This window comes from Varanus komodoensis, unplaced genomic scaffold (assembly GCF_004798865.1).
Source record: "Varanus komodoensis strain SLA01 unplaced genomic scaffold, ASM479886v1 scaffold74, whole genome shotgun sequence".
Classification (NCBI taxonomy): Eukaryota; Metazoa; Chordata; class Lepidosauria; order Squamata; family Varanidae; genus Varanus; species Varanus komodoensis.
The window spans coordinates 2,670,840-2,690,814 of record NW_025336401.1 but is presented as its reverse complement, the minus strand read 5'-3'; the positions used below and the strand labels follow the sequence as shown (position 1 = coordinate 2,690,814).

Genomic DNA, 19,975 nt, shown 5'->3' with positions numbered 1-19,975 from the left:
ACAAACTCTCTTTCATGTACCTTCCCTTTGCAGTGATGGATGCCTCATTCCGGATCCTTGGAGAGTAGGGGCGACCTCCTTTGGCATTTGCTTAGTTAAACAAAAATCTTGGCTCTGCGGGGCTGCATGCCAAGGAGGGGAGTTACAGAGCCAGGCAGCAGGGAGTGAAAGCAAGAAGGAAGCTTGGGGAGCAGAAGCAGCTGCGGAGGAAGAGGGCGTCCAGCGAGAGAGAGCTCAGGTGCAAAGCTGATCGGCCGGAGCCTGCTGGGATCTAAACCAGTAATTAAGACAAGAATTTCCTGACAGTCTCTCTGAGCTGAAGAGCAGGCTGTGTAAACTCTGCTGCTGCTGATAACGCAGAAGTGGCGGCGGGGCGGAGAGGACGGCTGTTTGCATAGCAAGCCGGATTGTGGGGGAGGCAAGAGGGCTGAACGCCCCCTTTAATCATGCCGACAGTGCGGGCGGGAAGGGGAAGGCAAAGGCATTTAGCCAGAGATGTCAGTGGAAGCTAGCTAAGGGCGGGCTGCTCAGGCTGATCGCTGCGGCATCATCTGCTTGCTAATCTGGCTCAGGGCATGGATTGGGACCCAGGGTTTGCACGCTCACTTGCAGCAGCAGGTCGCAGTTTGCTGCTAGCCGTGGAGGTGCCACCAGCTGCAGCGTGCTTGAGACTCGAGGTTTCTTGGGCACATGACTGCAAACCATGGTTTGGCATTATAATTCCATACACGTCTCCGGGTTTATGAAGCCACGGTTGTATAAGTCTTGCACCTGCGTGGGCCACAGTTCAACCCTTCCTGGGTTAATTAACCATAGATGTGTGCTGCACCCAAACCTGGAAAGTGTCTACGTCAGGATGCTAAAAACATGGCTTGATCTTGGGTTGTGCTCCTGGCTTGCTCTGATTCAGGTGATCGACGTATCAAGCTGAGAGAAGATGCCCAGGCCAAATTGGTTGAGGGAAGCATAAGGAGACTCATCGGTCTTATTGGTTTCCCAAGATAGAGCAGAGCTGTATTGCTGGCATCACATTACATTTATACCCCGCTTTTCTTCTTCTTGCTTTGGACTCAGGGCAGCTGACAAGATTCTTCTCTTCATTTTATCCACGCAACAACCCTGTGAGGTAGTAAGGCTGAGAGTCCGTGGCTGGCCTGAAGTCACCCAGTGGGCTCCACGGCTGAGCGGGGACCAGAACCCGGAGCTTATCTAGCCAGCCTGTGCAAAGCCGGGTCCTGAAATCAAGCCAGGCAGGAGTGACGCAGTCCACCGAGGGCCTCCGCCTGAAGAAGGGCCACGGCTGAGTGGTGCAACGTGGGGGTTCCGTGTGGCACGGGTCGGAGCAGGGCCTCCGTCACCCCACACTCAGTTGCCTGTGCCACAGGAGGTGCTACCAGTCAGGTCAGCGTTAAAGGGGGATTGGACACATGGCTGGAGGAGAACGCTTTCAAAGGCTGCTAGTCCTCATGGACATGCATTTCTTTCAGAACCAGCGGCAGCCTGGCTGTGTGCGCCAGTGGCTGGGAGATTGGGGCAGAGCAGCGGTTGTCCTGCCTGAGGGCTCCTGCGGGCGGCTGGTTGGCCCCTGTGTGGACAGAATGTGGGACTGGATGCGCCGCCCATCCAATCCGGCCTGCCTTTTCTTATGCCCTCCGTCCCAGCTTCAAGAGCGGCCTCCCCAGGCACAGCTGGGAAAGCTGCTGCTGTCAGGCCATGTCTGCCCTTCCTGTCTCCTGAAATCGCTTCCTCGGTGCGGTTGTGGCCATTTTTGCCACGCTCCGAGAGAGGTGAGCATCATATTGCAACAGGCAGGGTGCGGGGAGGAGTTGGTGGCAGTGGCTGATGCTCAGAGACTGCCTTGCACGCTGCCCCCTGCCTGGAATACCTGGTTTGCCCAGGCTGCCCTCAAAGCCTCCTGGAGTCCTCCGTGCAGATTTAGCACGCTCATTTCCATGTGTCTCCACGAAAGCCCTCATGCGTCCTTTCCCAGATTGGCTCCCTCTGAATTGGTTGGACTGCAACTCCCATCATTCCCTGTGGACATGCTGGGGATGATGGATATTGCAGTCCAGCACTTCCGGGGCATACCCAGTTGGGGAAGTTTGCTCTGGAGGTATATGCTGTGATAGACAGGAAAGTGCTTTGGCGGCTCTTGTGCTCAATTGCAGAATGGATTCTGTGTGGGGGACATAAAGGGGGCCCTGCTGGGGAAGCCCCGCCGGCGGCCCCATCTGACTGTGGCCAGGCAGACGCTTCTAGGGTCAACCAGGACACGAGGGCGAGAGAGCTTTCGTGCTGCCTCTCCTGGTGGAGCCCAGAATCTGAGCATGGAACTTCCGCTCTGCACTCTGCCATAGGCACAGATCTCTCCTCTGGGCACCTCTGAATTCTCCTTCTTTCCGACCCATCCAGCCTCGGCTCCACTTCTGCATCCTCCTCTCCATGAAGTGCTTTGCAAGGTCTGACTTGGTGGTCCACTGGTCTGACTGGGAAAAGAGTCTTTCCCACTTTCTCCACGATGCCACGTTTATAGCCCATCCGTGTCCCCCGCCTGAGCCCCCTCGTCACCTTATTTCTCCCTTTAAACATGACACAAGATGAATAGCCATCGTTTGGAAAAGCAGGCCAGGACTCTGGTCTGCTCAGGAACACCGCAAGCGCGGCTGGACGGCTCTCTCTTGTCCGTGCACGCACACAGCTTCCTTGAGCTCAGCGACCTAGAAAAGGTGGAGACGGCGCTACTGACTGATCGCGCCGACGTCTCTCTTTAGCATCAATTCGGCACAGTGCTTATCGGGAGCAGCCGAACACGATTGCCTGTTGGGCTAGGGACATAAGAATCCAGTAACGCCAGCCCGTCTCTGCAAAAAGCGCTCCTCGCGAAAGAATTGGAGCGCATTGAGTGGTCCGTGGTGATTTAACTCTCCGGATCCTGACAGGTGGGTGTCCGTTGCCCGCCGTGTGGAACGGGGGAGGTGGTGCGTCTCCCATGACAAGCTCTGCCAGGTGGGATTGCTCTGAGGAGTAGCCCCCAGGGGCCGCCCCCACTGCTGACTGACACGAGCTGTCAGATCATTCGTGGCATCGCGCATGGCTGGAGCGCGTGCTTTTCTCCCGTCCGTGAGCGCTGGAGCCAGGGCCGCGTGGAATCCGCCCGCACGTTACACCTGGGACGCGGGGTTGAGGGAATGGGTAATGGAGCTCTCGACCCGGGGAGAGTAACAAGGAAACAGGAATTTCCGCTGTCTTCCATGGCAGACAAATATCGATCGAGGAAGGAATAGCCGGGTCTGATGCAGGCGGACACGCCAACTCAACTTCAGAGGCATTTGGGTCGCAGCTCCCCGGATTCCCACCCAGCAGGGCCACAGACCGGGAATCCTGGGTGTCGCAGGCCAAGTGTGTCTGGAAGGCACAGGACTGGGGAAGGCTGCTTTAACCACTGTGCTGCATGGGAGACTCTGGAGATGTGGGAGATGCGGGTTCGAATCCCAACACAGCTTGGGACTGCCACACCTGTTGGAGCGCCTCTGTCAACCCCATTCTGCCCAGACACGACACTCGGCTTCCGGGGCCTTCCCCCAGGTGCCGGCTGCGCAAGAGGCTTGGAGGGAGCAACTAGTGGGATGGGTGGCCCCCCCATCTTGGAATAACCTCCCTGTGGTGGCCTGCCTGGCACCAAAACTGCCATCTTTGTGGCACCAGGCCAAGGCAGCTGTCTCTGCGGAGGCCTTTAACATCTCCCTGGTCTTGAGTCAAGTCCCTTTTATTCTTGGCCAGGTCTTTGTAATTGTCTTTTGCACTGTTTTTTACAGTTGTAATGTTCATATGCTATTTTAAATTAATTTTTAACTTTTGGTAATTATTTTCATCTATTGTACATTTTTGCTTTCATACCTTTTGTAAACCACCCAGAGAGCTTTGACTGTAGGTCATATAGGTGTGAATAATTGTAATAGTAATATTATTATTATTATTATAACATTTCTATGCCGCCCCTTGCCAAAGCCTCGGGGCGGCTTACAACACAATAAGATACACTGAAATACAATAGAACATAATAAATTACCACTAAATACAAAAAAACAAAAAAATACACTGAGATACAATAATATAAAATTAAAATTAACAGTATAAAATAAGTAAATAAAGAATATAGGAGGAGAAAAGAGAAGGAAGAAGAAGTTGCCCTGGCCAGATCATATATTTTAACAATTAAAATGATGTTTAAATAAAAAGGTCTTTACCTGGTGCCGAAAAACCAGTAACGACGGTGCCAGGCGGACCAATAGTCCCCTGTAACTGGGGTGCTGTTTTAATGCATTTTTTGTACTGATTTGTGGTTACATTCTTCTGTTGTATTTTACTGATCTACGACTGAAATAAAGTCACTCATCCATAGCCCCCATCTGGCCATGCAGCTCTCCGGTGACTCTTGATGGTGGACTCTTAGCTGAACCTTCCTCACAAGGCTGTTGCGAGGATAAAAATGGAGATCCACCTGAGGTTCCTCATAAAGGTGGAATATAACTTTCGTTAGCATGAATGAATGAATGAATGAATGAGCGGAAAAGCACATTTAATGCCATAACCCTACAATTCCCAGCATGCTGGCTTGCAGGGGATGCTGGTACTTGTAGGACCTTTTTCCTGTCGACGCTTGCCTGGAGTGAGTTCTTTCTTTGCTAATTGTCTGAGTGAATATATTGCTTTCCATGGAGTTACCTAACCAATGAACGTGCAGCATCATTGCAGCCAAAAACAGATGACAATAAAACTGTACGATAATAGATAAATATTAATCAGAAATAAAAACATAGAAGCTGGTATGGTATGGGCCCAAGTTGGCCGGGTCACACTTCTGGGAATTCCTGTGTGAAGCGCTGGAGTTCAAGAAGGCAACTAAAGATCAATTTATGCTAGTTATGGGAGAAATGCCAACGGTAGCATAAGGGTAAGTATAAAACCCGATTATGCTAATAAATTAGCAGATTATATTTAGAATTAAGAAAGCCAGGCACAGTTGGAACAGAATCACTGAGAACTGGTAACCTTCTGGGCTGTTGGAATTGCAAGACTCTCCCACGGGCAAAGAATAGATAGTCGTGTGTTTACTTTGTTATGAATTTAGCTACTGTATATATTCTGATAGCAGCCTGGTTTTGCATATAGTTAATTGTACTTGCACACATACAGCTAAATGCATCTCATCTGAATAGTTACAAATGTTTTAGCATGGAGAAAGTATTCCACTAGTGCCATATTTACAACAGCAGTTGTTTTATTGCTTTAATTGCATGTTTTTATTTTATCTCTGGGGAAATCTGGGGAGCAAAGGGTGCTCCTGTCAGTGTACTCATGGGCAGGGCAGGTGTGAGGGTGGGGGATCCAAGTGTCAGCGAAGGAGGGGAGGGGCTAGATGCCCCTCTGTTCCCCCCTTCTGGTTATTCCCCGAGCTGGATGATGTCCCATCCTGCCCTCAGGCCTGTTGCTGCCGCCGCCGCCGCCGCTGCTGCAGAACAACGCCAGGTCAGCCCAGAATGAAGCACGCCTCATCCCTGATTTAATTGCGGAAGAGGCGGCTGCCCTGGCGGGCACCACAGAGACCAGGTGAGGGAGGGCGAAGGTGTTGCCCCTCCCTGCCTCGTATTCGCTGCTGCACCAGCTATTCCTGGAATCTCAGGTGGCTGCCGTGGCAAGGATGTCCATCAGTGACGTCCTTACCTGGACGGGCAGACCAATCAGTGGCAATCCATGCTCTGGTAACCTCCCACTTGGCATTGCAGGTCTCTGCGTGTGGGTCTGGATATTTCAGTGGGTACAGAAGAGAGCAGCTAGACTGCTTCCTGGGGCTGGGAGGCAAGATCATATAACACCAGTCTTTACCTTCTGCATTGGTTATTGATGGAAGTCCGGACCTGATTTAAGGTGATAACACTGACGTTCAAAGCCTTACATGGTTTAGGGCCTGGGTACCCAAAGGAACATTTCTTTCCATATATACCTGCCCAACCCTTTAGATCATCTGCCGAGGTCCTTCTGTGGGAGCCTTCTTTGAAAGAGGCTGGAAGAGGAGCTGGTTGGAGCAGGGCCTTCTTAGTGGAAGCTCCCCAGACTATGAAATCTGCTCTTCATAGAGGTACATCTCGTGCTGACGCTTTATTCATTTTGGCACCAGGCCAAGCCTTTTCTATTTGCCCAGTATTTCAATGGCTTCTGCTGTGGGTCCTGCGGCTTTGTTCCATTTTTACGTAAGCTGTGTAGGGATCATGACTGAATATAAGATGGGATACAGGTGTTTTAAATAAATGTGTGATGTGTGAGGAATCTGCTTTGTCATCCTTTTATCAAAAGGATTCTGCGAACAGTGAACTGCAGATGTAAAGTGCATGGGCTTAGAACGATGTGGCCCGTGCCGTGATGGTTTTCGGCTAAGTACCTTGGTCTTCTGTTTATACTCTCTTCCAGATTAGCAAATTATGTGGCCCTTCCCAGCAGAGGCAGTATCGGTCGGCTTCGTATCCCGAAGAACTTTTCGTCGACAAAAGGATGGTGAGGGTTGCCCATGTGGAGCACGAGGAAACTTTGGCTAGCAGGAGGAGGTGAGAGGGCCAGTTGTGTTTTCTCAGGAGTGTCCCCGAAATTCATGCTTCAGGTGTGTGTCATCAGCGTGTTAGTTTTCATTCTCGAAACCCCTTGCACATGCACGGCACACTCTGTGGCTCTCTCGGACTCTTGTGATCTTACACACCCGCTCATATAATTCTGACATGCAGAGGAGCACACTGTTGCTTGGGTACCGAAATAATCACTACTCATGTGGGATAAGACGGGATCTGCCTTCTCAAGAGGATTGCAAACTTTGCGGAGGTACAGAGCTCAGGTTTTCAAATAAATAAATGAATAAACAAAGCAGGTCAGTGATACTCCCCCCCCCAGCGTGTGCCACGGACCCTGGGACACTGGTTTGCTGGGTGGGGGGTGGAAACCTGGAGGGAGGGAGGGAGGGAGGGAATCCAGGAGGGATGCCCGGAGCAGGCCCGCCCTCTGCGCAGGTGTCCCTTGCAGGTCCCACTTGTAGACTTCTTGCCGTATGTAGCATTTATCCTTGACTTTTCTATATGATGTGTGCATTTTTTAAACACAGGATGTCTCTGGGCAGGCCACAAAATAGATCCATAAATTTAATTCGGGTGGCTAGCGGAGAGCCTTTGGTTTACTTCACCACGGGGTGCCATTAAAGAAACAGGGCACAAGCCAGAGGGAAACGCCCCTTTCTCCATGCAAAAGGCCGTTTCTGCTGCCGGGATGCGGCGCTGGTGGTGTGGCTTGCAGGGAGTTATACAAGACGCGTACAGCCCCTTGCTGTAAAAACGCCTGTGTGCATCAGCACAAAAGAGGGGGGTTGCCCCTCCGGACTGAGAGAAGGGGTGGCCCGCACGCAGAGTCATGGCCGGCTTGTGCCGGGTGAACGTCCTGTACATCACGGACGCAGGAGCCAAAAGCCGTCTGCGCAGGACCTTTTCCAGCCTTGTTTTCGAAGCAGGCTGTGATCTGTATTTTTTAACACCCAGGGAAATGTGCGTGAATTGCAGGAGGAATTGGCACAGACTTTTGATGAGCTTTGCACAGATTTTACAAAGCTGCTTCAAGGGTGGAGACCGGCTGCTGGCTTGACTCGCGTCAGGGCAGGCCTGTTCCAGCACTGGGTCGATGGCCTTCCTGTGGGACTTTGACCCCCTCCCGCCCCCTGGTCCGAAGAGTTTGTTCCCTTGCGAGAAACAAAAGTGGGCTTCCACGTGCTTGTCCCCGTGACCCAGACAACCGATGCGGGGCTTGTCTCGCCATGCGGGGAAAAGTCACCACGAGGTGGTTTCTGAGCACACCAGTCTGCATGGAGAATGCGCAGCAGCCGCAACCTCCCTTGCCTGCAGTGTTCCCAAGGGAAACTAGCAGCCCAGCCTGGCTGAGGATGATGAGTCCTGTATTCCACCGGGGATGAGGCTAGTCTGGCTTAAGTCTGCCCCACCTTCATCAAGGGCCACATCCTGTAATGTCATTCATTAACTAGGCTTGGCACAGCGCTGGAGGTGTTTGGTCCCTGTTGGCTGTGTTGGTTACCGTGCGTCAATGCTGCAGAGATGGTTCTTTAAGAAGTGTCCACATTTCATTTTCTGTTCCCCCCACTTAATTTGCAAATCTCCGTGTGCGATCGGCCTGCTTCTTTCTCTTTCCCCCTTTCTTTCTTCTTCTTTTTGCAAGCGAGAGAGAGGAGAAATGAGTGCTCCCATTGGTAGCGTTCCAAAAGCTCAGGTTTGTTTTGCCTGCCCCCAGCTGGGTACTTTACAGCTCACAACTAATCTTTATAATAGTTTACTTCAGACTGAATGGGATTTAGTGCCGCAAACCGTCTGTTAAAATAAATAACAGGATATGCTAGCAGAAAAAGGCTACAGCCAGCCATAGATTACGCTTGTTGAGGCGAAGTCCTGGGTGGAAGGAGAGATTTGCCTTCCCTTTCCTTCCTGGAGTTCCACAGTTGTGGCAAGCGCAGGATTGCTGCTCCGGCATTCGTCCTGCTGGAGTGGAGCTTTGATAAATGAGCATCTCCCCGCCTGCCTCACTTCCACAGGCACCGAGGGCCTCTGGTTGTCGGAGTCGGGCTGTTTCCTGGTGCTCCCAAACCAGGGTTGCTCCCACCTGCTCCTCATTCGGCGTGTGCTCCATGCATGCTCCTGGTGCGATTAACTGGCACCGCTAGTGGGCTCCGTAGAAGGGCAGCGCAGCCGTCCGTCAGCCTTCCAAGGCAACAGGAGCTACGTTCAGCCCGAACCTCCAGCGGCGATCTCGCACCTCCACCTTTCGCCGCGTTCGGGCACCGTTTGCATTCCCGCAGCAGCACCCCACTCTAAGGGAGCTGCAAGCCAGCAGTCCAGGGATCCGCAACTGTTTTGGGTCAGTGGAGGGAGGCTGCCGTGGGCACCACCACAAAATGGCTGCTGTGGAGGGTGTGGCTGGTCTGTTGATGGCTACATTGGGGGTGGCTGGGCTAGGGGTGGTGGGGGAAGAGTGAGGCTGGGGGCTAAGAAGAGGGGGAAATGGCCAGGGATGGGGAAGGGAGAAGAGGGCAAGGAAAGCGGTTGCGGGAGAGAAAGAACCAGACTAGGTTGCTAGCAGTTGCTAGGAAGTTTTGGCTTCCTGTGTATTCATCGCTGTGGATGCACATTCATTCATGCACAAAGAAACCTTTAAAAACAAGGTTGGTCAGTGCCTGTGGCAATGGGGGGACCCCTGCAGTCGAGAGTCCTGCGAAACAGATGTGGGCCAGCAAGTGAAAGGGCACCATCACAGCTCTGCATTTTTAACCTGTTCTAGAATAAATGCATCCAATGAATAAAATGTACTTACTGCATATATCGGTGTTCTGTATCTGTAAAAAATCCCAAGCAGCAAACAGTGAAGGAATGAAGAATCACTGTGCAAAAGAATAAAAATGTTCAGAATGAACTTCTACCAATAAGGCTATGGCTGAGCCTTCAAAAAGCTTGTTTACGAGTAAATAAAGACATTTGCATCTGCTGAGCGCAAAGCAACTTTGGTGCCTGCTGCATGCCAGGAGGCGGGGATTTCTAGAGGTTAGGGTGCACTGAGAGCCCTACTCTGAGTAGACTCTAAACAGAGGCCAGGTCCATGTGGAGCCTCCAGGAATGCGTCTTGCAGTGAGCTCAGTGCCCGGGCAGGCTGATCATCGAGAAGGCTCACTGCCAGAGATCCTAGTCCCAAGTTTGTCGGGGCTTTATGCACCAATGAAAAAGCCCTACACCTGGCCAGGTAGCACATAGGCGGGTGCCACTGTTCCCTCAATAGAGGCACCAGGTCCTGAAAAGCGGCAGCTGTGGGAAGCAGGTTCCCAGAGCGCCGGCAAGGCAGGGCCTTCTTTGCGGTGGCTCCCAGTTGCAGAATGGCCTCCTCCCCGATGCCTCCCTGGGGCCTGCAGCCTCCTTTCCCACACCAGCCGAGACCACCCTGCACTCACGGGCTTTTGAATGCCGCAGGATGAGACGCTTATGCCAGCCACCTTTAAAGGTGGCGTGGATTTTTATGGCATGTGAGACGCTCGCTGTGTAAATTTTGTATGTTAAAATTTTATGTGGCATTTTAAAAATCCACATTGGTGCTTTGTAGTTTTATGAGTCCTTGCCCAGAGAGGTTTGGCTGTTGAGCAGCACAGAAATAAATGAAAGGAAGGAAAAGAACAATCAGGCCACCGGGTTCTGCGTTGGCTGCAGCGCATCGGCCGGCTCTGAGGGCAGTCTCGCTGCAGTTGGGGTGCCCGCAGGGGGCAAAGGGGCGGCTTCAGTGACCGTGTCATGTGCCAGCAGGCCCAGTCCCTGCCAGATCTCTCAAGAAATGGACAAGGGATCAGCCGGAGGGAAATGATCTCAGCTTCGAACTCTGGAGCACTGTGCCCAGGCAGGTCGACGTGTCCTTTACTTCCCTGCAACTGGCTGGGAGGAAGTGCTCCTTGCAAGACACGCACCACCGAAGCGATCGGCCCCTGCTGGGTCTGCTGCCTCAGAGCAAACAAACAGCAAAACAGAGAAAACAGACAGCAAAGGTCTGTGTTCGCCCTGGCTTTCCGTCGGTGTGTTTTTGCGCGCACCGGAATCAGAGTTGCGATGGTCCTTCAGCAGCACCCAGTGGCCGAGCGCAGCGCTGAAGTGCACCACTGGAGGTCGGTTGGAGCAGGGTCTGCAACTCCCATCAGCCTTAGGCCGTGGCCAGAGGTGTTGGGAGGTGTTGCCCAAGGAGCTGGAGAACCACAAAGTGTCCCGTTTCAATCTTATTCAATCCCCTGCGTTCAAATTCGGCACGGCTGCAAGCCATGGAAAAGCTGCTGCTTGGTTTGCAGGTGTCCCGGCGCTTCCCGTTGTGGTTGAGGCTGGCTTTGTGAGCCACACATTCCATGTTTTCCTTCTCTGCTTTTTCCAGGGAACTCATCGCCAAACTGAGGGCCCACAGTGGCTTCTACAGCAGCTTGCCAGAGCATATCTGCAGTCACACTTCCGCTGTGCAAAACAACACCCTTTGTTGGAATGGCCAAGAAGTTGTGGAAAGGTGAGACGCTTCTAGTCCTTCCCCTTCCTCGTCCTGCAGTGATGCCACTGTTCCCTTTGCTTTCCCTCCGCGTGCCTCCATCTTGAGACTCATGGGAGCCTCGGGTGGTGCTGTCTTTCTCAGGAGAACTCTTGGTCAGACTCCGGACACTTGCACAAAAGTATTTCCAAACACTGTGATAGCCATGAAAGAAAAAATAAATGGAAACAATCTGTATGTAAGAAGCATCTTCAGTAGCAGTAGAAACCAGCCAGAGGCAGAAAGGGGAGAGAGGAAAAAATTTCAGTTGTCTGTGCAAGAAACTGCTTGGCCGGCCAGTCTGGGCAGAACATTCCATCAGGTGGGTGCTCTCAAACCTTGCGTGGAAGAAAGTGCCATGGCTCCTATTTCTGGCTCTGGGCTGGGAAAGAAAGCCTGAAGGAAAGCATATTTCACGAGCTAGTCCGGCTGTTTGGGGGCTTACCGGGAATTCTGCAGCATGCGTGCAGATGAGCAAGTAGAAACATAGAAACAGAGCAGGTCAGAAGGGGTCTCCTGGGCCATCTAGTTTAACCCCAGCTCCAGCCGGCTCCACTCACGACATGCCTATCATGCACCTGTCCAGCCTGTCCTTGACCACCCTCACTGGTGGGGCCTCGACCGCCTCCTGTGGAAGCCCCTTCCATGCCCTCAGGGTCCTGACTGTCAGGAAGTGCTTCCTGGCATCCACCTGGAATCTTGGTTCCCTGAGCTTTGCTACCAGGGAGCCAAGTAGTCTTGGTTAAGCATTGGGGTCCCAGGCAGTCTGGAGAAAAGTATAGCTAAAGGAGCATTCTGCTGATTGAGTTTTGCTGAGGCTCCAGACCGAGAAGCCTCTGCTCTGCGCTCTCGTCCGTCTTCTGTTGCTGCCACCTGGCCTGAGGGACTTGGGCTGCAGGTGCTGTGAACGCAAAGGTGTTGTGCAGCTCTCTGTTCCTCGCCTTGTGTGGCAGGATGACGGTGGGAGAAGTTGTGGGGAAACATGGGAGAGACATCAGCCAGGTTTGCTTGGCACAGCGCCCCACGGGCAAGCCCTGATTGGTGGGTTGATCACTTTTCTATACCTTCCAACAGCCAAAAACGGCTCGCAGAACATTTTACGGCCAGGATAGATTGCGGTGTTGTCCGTATGCAGAGCATATTCCTGGGGTGGCTTATCTTTTAGGCCTGAGCCATGCCGAGAATGCAGAATTTGCAGGGTTGTTTGTGCTTGTTATGGGTTGTCATTTTGTCGGAACGAAGATGTGTTGCAGCAGTTCTCTGCAGGGTTTCTGTAAGTGCCACTTTGTCCACTAGTTCTTCCCCGTTGGTTAGGATCAAGTCAAGGATAGCAGTTCCTTCCCCCACTTTCCGTTGGAGGGAGTTATCCGCCATGCATGCTAGGAGTCTCTTGGAGGGGCCGTGCTGGGCAGAATTTGTCTCCCAGCAGATGTCGGGAAAATTGAAAGCCTTCAGAACGACAACAATTGGCAATTGGGCAATTTGCTTTGCAAAAGTTTTCCTCCTCCTCTTCTCCTTGACTAGGTGCTCGGTAATAGGCTCCAACCACCATGCTCCTTTTGTTCCTCGCTCCATTTATGTTAATCCAGGTGCTCTCAGTGGGGCCCTCAAGCTCATTCTCCTGCATTTCTGCACAGAGAGGCATCTTTAACGTATCATGGGGCTCCACCTCCCTTCCTGTGCCTTCTGTTCTTCTGGAACAGGTTGTATCCTCCAGTCGCTGAATCCCGTTCATGGGAGTCGTCCCACGCAGGTCCAGGTCTGGCTATCAGGTCGTATTCACCCTCCTGAGTTCAAGTCCGCGCTGCTTGTTTCCCAGCTCTGGGCACTCGTGCATAGACCCCGAAGACACTCAGGACTTCTGCTCCCTCTGTTGTGGTGCACAAGTCTTTCTCTCTCCTTACACCCCGGCATATGTCTCCCTCCACTGAAGGATTCAGCTTAAAGCCCTCCTGATGAACCCCTTCGTGCTGTGGCCAAGCACCTTCTTTCCAGTCCTTGTAACATGCACACCAGCAGCCCACCTTCCAGGAAGGGTGGCCCGTGGTCCCAGAATCCAAGCCCACAAAGCTGGTATTTCAGTCCCATGTGGTGCAAATTAAGAACCGGAAGCCCATGTGCCACAGGTTGTGTCTCAGCTTGGAGTTCTGTGGCCCGGGATCTGTTCTCTCCCTAGCCCACCACATACAAGCCCCTTTTTACCTTTGCCATTTCCCCAGTTTGTTTTATAGCCTCCGGCTTGCGTTGCCAAAGGCTGAATGAAGGCAGCTGATGGTTGAAAGGGCCTCGAGAGAGACTGAGCTTCTGCTGGTGTCTGTTGGCACCTTTCTTTGGTTTTGCTGTGCTCAGCCAGATTTTGAACGGTCCCTAGCTCAGCTAGCTGGATCTAAGGTTGCACGTTTTATCTTTGCATAATGTTGAAGTACGGCATTCCAAAGGAAGCTGCTGTCTGGTTCACTTCTCTGTAGGGTACTGAGGGCCATAGCAGGGAAATGGCAGAATTGTTCAAGAAATCCTTCTGGAAGCATTAAAACAAACTGGAACATGTGCACCAACAGCTGTCCTACGAAGTGCTGGCGGTCGTATTTAGAGTGCTGCAACCCGCAATTGCCACCTCTCCATGCAAAGGCTATTAGTCTTGGGAAATTCTTTTCTAATTGAAGGATTTCACACAGTGTCAGGATTTTCCCAGCTCTTACATCTCAAATCCTATTACATGTTCAGATTCAAAAGTTTTCTAAGCTGCTTTGGGATGGTTTATTCTTTAAGTCTCTTCTGAATAAGATGATAGATGTGACTTTTGTTGGGAAAAAAACCTTCAGAGGCTGTTCTCATAATTCTTCTGCACCTGCTTCCAAATGTGGGGACATAATTTTGTTTAAACTCCCCCTTTCTGTCCATGTATTCCTCCATTCCTTAAAAGATTTCAGGAAGGTCCATCACTCGCTCTCCTTGCTTCTGGAGGGGAAGTGGCTCCTAGGTTTCTCTGAGGCACCTGCCCTGCCTTAATTTACTTGTTTGGCAAGGATTTGGTTGTCTCTTTATAAGTTCTGTATTGCAAATATTTTCACACATGTACGCTGCCAAAACTGATCATGACCACCAGGAGCACAGGGAAAACGGCCTGTTGAGACAATCGGCCTGAGGGCATTCCCCTGCCCCCCCCCCGCCCCCAGAACAGAGGCAGAATTAAAAACCATGCAAACCAAAGGATGAGACTGTCCAGGAGAATGGAAAGGTCTTCACCTGCTACTGGAAAGGTTGCAACCAGGTGAGCCTCTCTGCAGCTGTGGAAAATGCGGGTGCTGGTGCTCGCCCCTGCGAAAGGCAGGTCCCAGGCGTGAGGCTGCCTCACTGGCAAGACACTGTCCGGGCCACCAGATGGCGCCAAGGGACCAGTTATTTGGAAGTGGCGCTTTCCCTCCTGGCTCTCCCAGGTGGTGCCTCTCAAAGGTCTTGAGCCTTTGCAGGGATGGCCCTCCTGCACAGGGGCATCTTTCTGGGTTTCCCATGCAGTTTTCCGTGGTGCTGCTTAGAGATGCTCGGGGCTGCACAGACTCCGGCCTCCCAGGATACGTCCAGGGCGGCGCGGAGGCTGGACGTGAAGGCAGTGGCAGCTCTCCACCCACACGCCCCAGAACCACTGCAGAGAAGCCTGTGGGGCTGCGAGCAGCATGTGGGCACCAGGATGTCTAGGCACGCAGGGGCTTTTCCTCGCTGAATTGTCCAACCCCCTCTTAAAGCCCTCCCAGCCGGGGACCCCCTCGTGGAGGGGAGGGCCAGAGCTGGCCTCCGGGCTGCCTGGAGAAGCCCCTCATGGATCTGCCCTGGCTTTCCCACCGACCTGCCTTTGGGTCCCGGCAGTTTGAGGCAGGGAGAATGGGGGCGTGCCTTGGCCCGTCCCTCCAGGAGGGGCCTTCTGCAGACGAGCACGGCCCGCCTCCGTGCACCTCCGTCGCTAGCAGTGCGTCATGGGGCAACAGCCATGCCTGCCTCCCCTGAGGCTGAGAAGCTCCCCTGCTCAGGGCCCCGCTGGGCCTCCTGGCTGTTCCCAGAGGCTGCCTGCCCGCCTGGCGGCCTGGCCTTGAGACAGGCGCCTCCGCTGCTCTCATCTCAGCATCATGGGCTGGCCCGCATCGCATTCCCAGGCTCCCCGCAGTTCTGCTCCCCAGTCCCGTTCCCATTCTGCTGCAGTCCGGCCAGCAGTCCTTGTGCACAAGCTTCCCGGGCGGCCATCTCCCTCGCTCCCGACACAGGTGTGCTGGAGCTGGCAGCTTGATCCACGTGATTCCCGGAGCGGTTTCCCACTGTCCTTGCCTACCATCTCGCCGCTGCAGGTACAGCCGCCAGGCCGCGAGAAATGGTGGGAGAGCCCACGCGGGGACCCACGAGGCCAAGGGGAAGGGCCCCGAGCCCGTGATCAGCCAGATTATCGACAAGCTGAAGCACATCAATCAGGTGAGCCTTCGTCTGCTCCGTTCGGTTCTGGAAATGGGATGCGGGAAGATGAGTGGAGACCGTTCGGCCACCCCACCAGGCAAAGCCCTGCCTGCAGGCCGTGGGAGGGGGCCAAGGGGTGCAGCTTTCCCAGGGCCCCTCCAGGCCTGGAGTGGTGCTGCTCAGATCCGTCGCTAACACCCCAGCCGCAGGGCAAGCCGCATGTTGAAAGCAGCAAATGTCTGGGGCAAAATGCAGGAAGCCACTGCAGATCTCTTTGGGTGCTTCCAGAGGGACGGCTCCAAACGCAACTGCCGTTTGAATGGCGCTGTGCAGCCGCTCGGTCTTTCTGCCAGAACAGACTTCTTTGTGGGAAGAAAAGAAGATGTGGGGAAAGCAAGATGGAAGGAAACGGAAGACGTGGCGTCTGGGCCCCACATCGACTTCACTGGGCAGCCCGTGCAGTTGCATGATACAAGTTTGGTTGGAGGAGCGCTCGGCTAGACAGGAAGGGCCTGGGTGTTTCCAGCTTTTACGGCTGCGGGCTTGGTCAGGGCCTTCTGCAGTGTGCCTGCCGGTCACTGAGCTGAGCCCTTTCCAGGACGCTCCATTCCATACGCTGGCAGGCACACTTCCTTGGAATACCTTGGACTAAAGCTGGCGTAGAAATATTTTTGAGGAGAATGCATGTGTAAGATCTTGCTCTCCTCTGATGGGAAATCGGGGCACCTGCCGCGAAAGACAACCAGTGGAGCAAACCTGACAGATGCGAAGGCTGCGTTGCGCTCCCCTCAGACCCTCCAGTGGAAGCGCTGAAATGGCCTCGGGCCCCTGAGCAGCTTCCCCGACCTGGTGTCCACCGCCTCGTTTGCACTACAGCTCTGTTTCCTGACCACTCAGCGTGCAAGCGGGGGCTCTCGGAAAGCGAAGTGCAAAATGTCTGGGAGCACAGGTTTGCAGGTCTCGAACTCCCCCCCGCCGTCTGCAATCAAGTTCTGTTTGGGGAGGTAAAGCAAAGGAGATTGGGAAATGGGGCATGGAAGAAAGAGGGCAGACAGCAAACCTGGCTGACTTGGAACTGTACCTGTTGCCAAATAATTATATTATGGAGCACAGCAAAATGTACTTTAAACAATTAGATGATTAAGTTCCAGACCCTACTTCTTAAAAAGTGGCAATGCATTAATTACAAATGTAGTTGCATTCCTTAATTACTTGCCTTGCAGAAAATAATTATAACGTTCCAGGATATGCAAGGGGGAGTGGGGTTACATCTTTATTCATTTTCAGAGTTGGAAGGGAGATCATGGGGAAAGTGAGCAGAGCGAGGGAGAAGGGAAGTAGGATTAAGCACGAAAGTTTGTGAGCAAATGCTGCCAAATGTGCCGTTTCCACAGTTTGCAAAGCATGGGTCACTTTAAGCCTGGAAGCCTGGAAAAGCAATTGAAATGGCCAGGAAAGGCTATTAACAGGGTGAAGAGGTCTTGGAAGGGAAATAGTGCTCACCCAGAGGTTAGACTAGCTGATGTTTGGAAATATTTCATGTTTATCCTATCTTGACAGATCTTTGGGATGTATAACACCATTTGCTGTATCAGCCCTGCAGTTTTGCTTTTGTTTTTGTCTCCCTGCGCCCCACAAATAATTGTGTGTTCTTCAGCCAGCAAGTGAGCAGCCGCCAGTGCTCTTGGGAGGGGGAAGAGCCTGCGTGGGAATGAGAAGGCCGGACTTGCGCTGGAGCAAGCGCGGGGTGGCCACTGAGGCGGGGCGGAGTCCAAGCCCGGTAGCACCTTCGGGACTAAGTAGTTTTATTCGCGGTGCAGACGTTTTCACTTCGGGAGCCGGAGGGGCAGAGAGGCGCAGTCCTCGCTGCCTTATTTTTAGCAGTCACAGCGCGCCTCTTGCGAACTTTGCAGCAGGGCCATCAGTTCTCTTTCAGCACTTTCCATTTCAGAGAAACTGGAGGGAGGGCGCATTCCATCAAACAGGCGGGGGAACAGCCTGGGGCGTGGATAAAGGTAGGCTTGGCGGCTGAAGGCAGCAAGGACGGGGCCTTCTTGGTGGTGACCCCTGATTCTGTTCTGCCTGTCATCCTCTTGTGCTCCCCCAAGTTGGTGTTCTCCTAACCATTGGCCTTGCTGGCTGAGACTGATGGGATTTGACGTCTACATATCTGGAGGTCCCTAGGGTGGGGATCCTGTGCTAAACTGACTGGCAGTCGGGGAGTTCATGAAATGAAGGAATGAAACGGTTCTGATGAGCCCTTTAGAGGAAGCCGGTGTTTTCGTTTCTGTGCAACAGCCGCGTGTAATGGAGATGACAGTCTGATCCGCCAGTTTCAGCCCAGCTTTTCTAGAGCACTTCCTCTGCTTTATTTTTGAACGAGGAGAGTTTGGTGTTGCATTGCCCCAGGGACCATGGCAGCTTTTCTCCTGGCCCGTCTGGCTGGGCTGCTGCAGCGAGGCCGGACCTGGAGGCCGGGTGGCAGAGGAGCTGGGGCCGATCACGCCGCACTGGTAGCTCGGATCTCAGTGCTGCTGCGAAACCGAAAGGAGGTACAGCAGGGCGGCGGGGGGCTCCTAACGAGGTGCTGGGCAAGCAAGCATTGGGCCTGCCTCTTTTATTTATTTATTTGTTTTTATTTATTTATTAAAACATTTTTATGCCGCCCCATTCGCCGAAGCCTTGGGGCGGCTTACAACAATAAATAAAACCACATAAATTAAAATATACATATAGAATAATAATATTAATTTAAAACACACAATATAAAATAAGCCGCCCTGGCCAGATAAAATTCAGTAGTATTAACATTTAAAATGTTGCTTAAATAAAAAGGTCTTTGCCTGGTGCCGAAAAACAAATAACGACGGCGCCAGGCGGACCTCTCTGGGGAGCGCATTCCATAACTTAGGCGCCACCGCTGAGAAAGCCCTCCTCCAAGTAGCCACCCTCCTAATTTCTCTCATGGGGGGCTCCCGGAGAAGGCCCTCTCCCGCCGATCTCAGGGGGCGACTGGACATATATGGATGTAAGTGCTCCTTCAGGCATGACAAGCCAAACCCTGAAGATGCGTGCGGTTCCGACCCAGCCCCCCCCCCCCCATGTTTTCTTTTATTCCTCTTGCAGGCTGTCTAAGCTGGGCGGTAAATGTTTCTCTTTCTGCCATGATGAGGCGTCTGTCGCCTTTTTTTACCCTTTGGGTTGCCCCTCATGCCTCAGGACAGCCAAAGACCAGCAGCATTCCCGTTTCCCACTTGGGAGTTTTCCTGCGTGCACCATTGCAATGCGGAGTCCCACAGACTCTCACTCCATATGGACGGAGCAACGGCTACGGCACAGTGAGAGTGTTAGATCAGGAGACGTGCGGCAGACTCCAGCTGCTACGCATAATTAAATCAGAACATATCGTGCCTTTAATTGCAGAAGGTCACCCCATTCTCTATGACATTTCTTGCTTCTTACCCTCTCCTCTGCAGCATTCCCCGGCTGTCTGTTCTCTTGCAGAAGGAATGCTATCAGAATAAGAGCAGGGGGGTTGGTACGGCTGTTCCATGAGAGCTTGAAAGGAGAGCCTCACCCACCGGGGCTCAGCATCTTGCAAACCCCTGCATTTATTTTAAAACCAAAAGCAAGTTTCTAGACCCTTGTGTCCACTGAGATGTCTTGCAGTGCCAGTGGTACTCTCAGAAGCTGGAGTGGCAGTGATCAGGTCGGGCTTCTGGAAGAGGGAAGGACTCCAGTGCTCTGCAAATGCTTCCTTGTCCCCAGGAATTATGCAGGAGTATTTCGTCTGCACAGCGCAATGGTGGGCATGTCATGAGTGGAGCTGGCTGGACCTGGGGTCAGACTAGATGGCCCAGGAGGCCTCTTCTGACTCGCTCTGTTTCTATGTTTCTAGCTGCTTGTTGAAAAGGAAGCCGTTTATGGGCAGCCTGGAGCAGCCGTCAGTGGCCTGCTGAAATGCAAACTGTGAACTGCACCGGACACCCGGTTAGCACTCCATCCTCGCTTAGCACCTGTCATCCTGGTGCCACGCAGGTGCCTTCCACCACAAGCAGAAATGATGCTAATTTCTAGCCATTAACTTAGGGGGGAAAACACGGCTAGAATCTTCAGAGAAGGAATTGCAGGGCGGGGTTCTTTGGGGTGCACCTGAGGGCCAGCTTGCATTTCCAGGAGGCGCCTACCCCCACGGTTCCACAGTTCCAAGATTCTGTGTTGTTCCTCCACAGAGGTGGCTACAGCACCCCAGTTGGCCTTAATTTCGGGCAGATGGATGCCCAGGTGGCCCCCCTCCCCTTCTGAGACCAGAACGGAGGGCCCCCCTTTGCCGTGAGGCTTTGACCTGGCAAAAGGAAGAGCTTCTCCCCACCAGCGCATCATTCTTGGAACACTGGGC

General features: G+C 53.0%; 1 protein-coding gene across 1 annotated transcript in view; it reads left to right on the top strand.

The window, feature by feature from the left end:
* The window catches only part of GPC3 (glypican 3), a 148,299-nt gene that overhangs the window by 96,475 nt on the left and 31,849 nt on the right, over positions 1-19,975 (top strand). Inside the window, exons 5-7 of the mRNA XM_044452720.1 lie at positions 6,469-6,602; positions 10,993-11,118; positions 15,474-15,594. Of these exons, the coding sequence (XP_044308655.1) occupies positions 6,469-6,602; positions 10,993-11,118; positions 15,474-15,594 (381 nt within the window). The remainder of the gene's footprint in view (positions 1-6,468; positions 6,603-10,992; positions 11,119-15,473; positions 15,595-19,975) is intronic.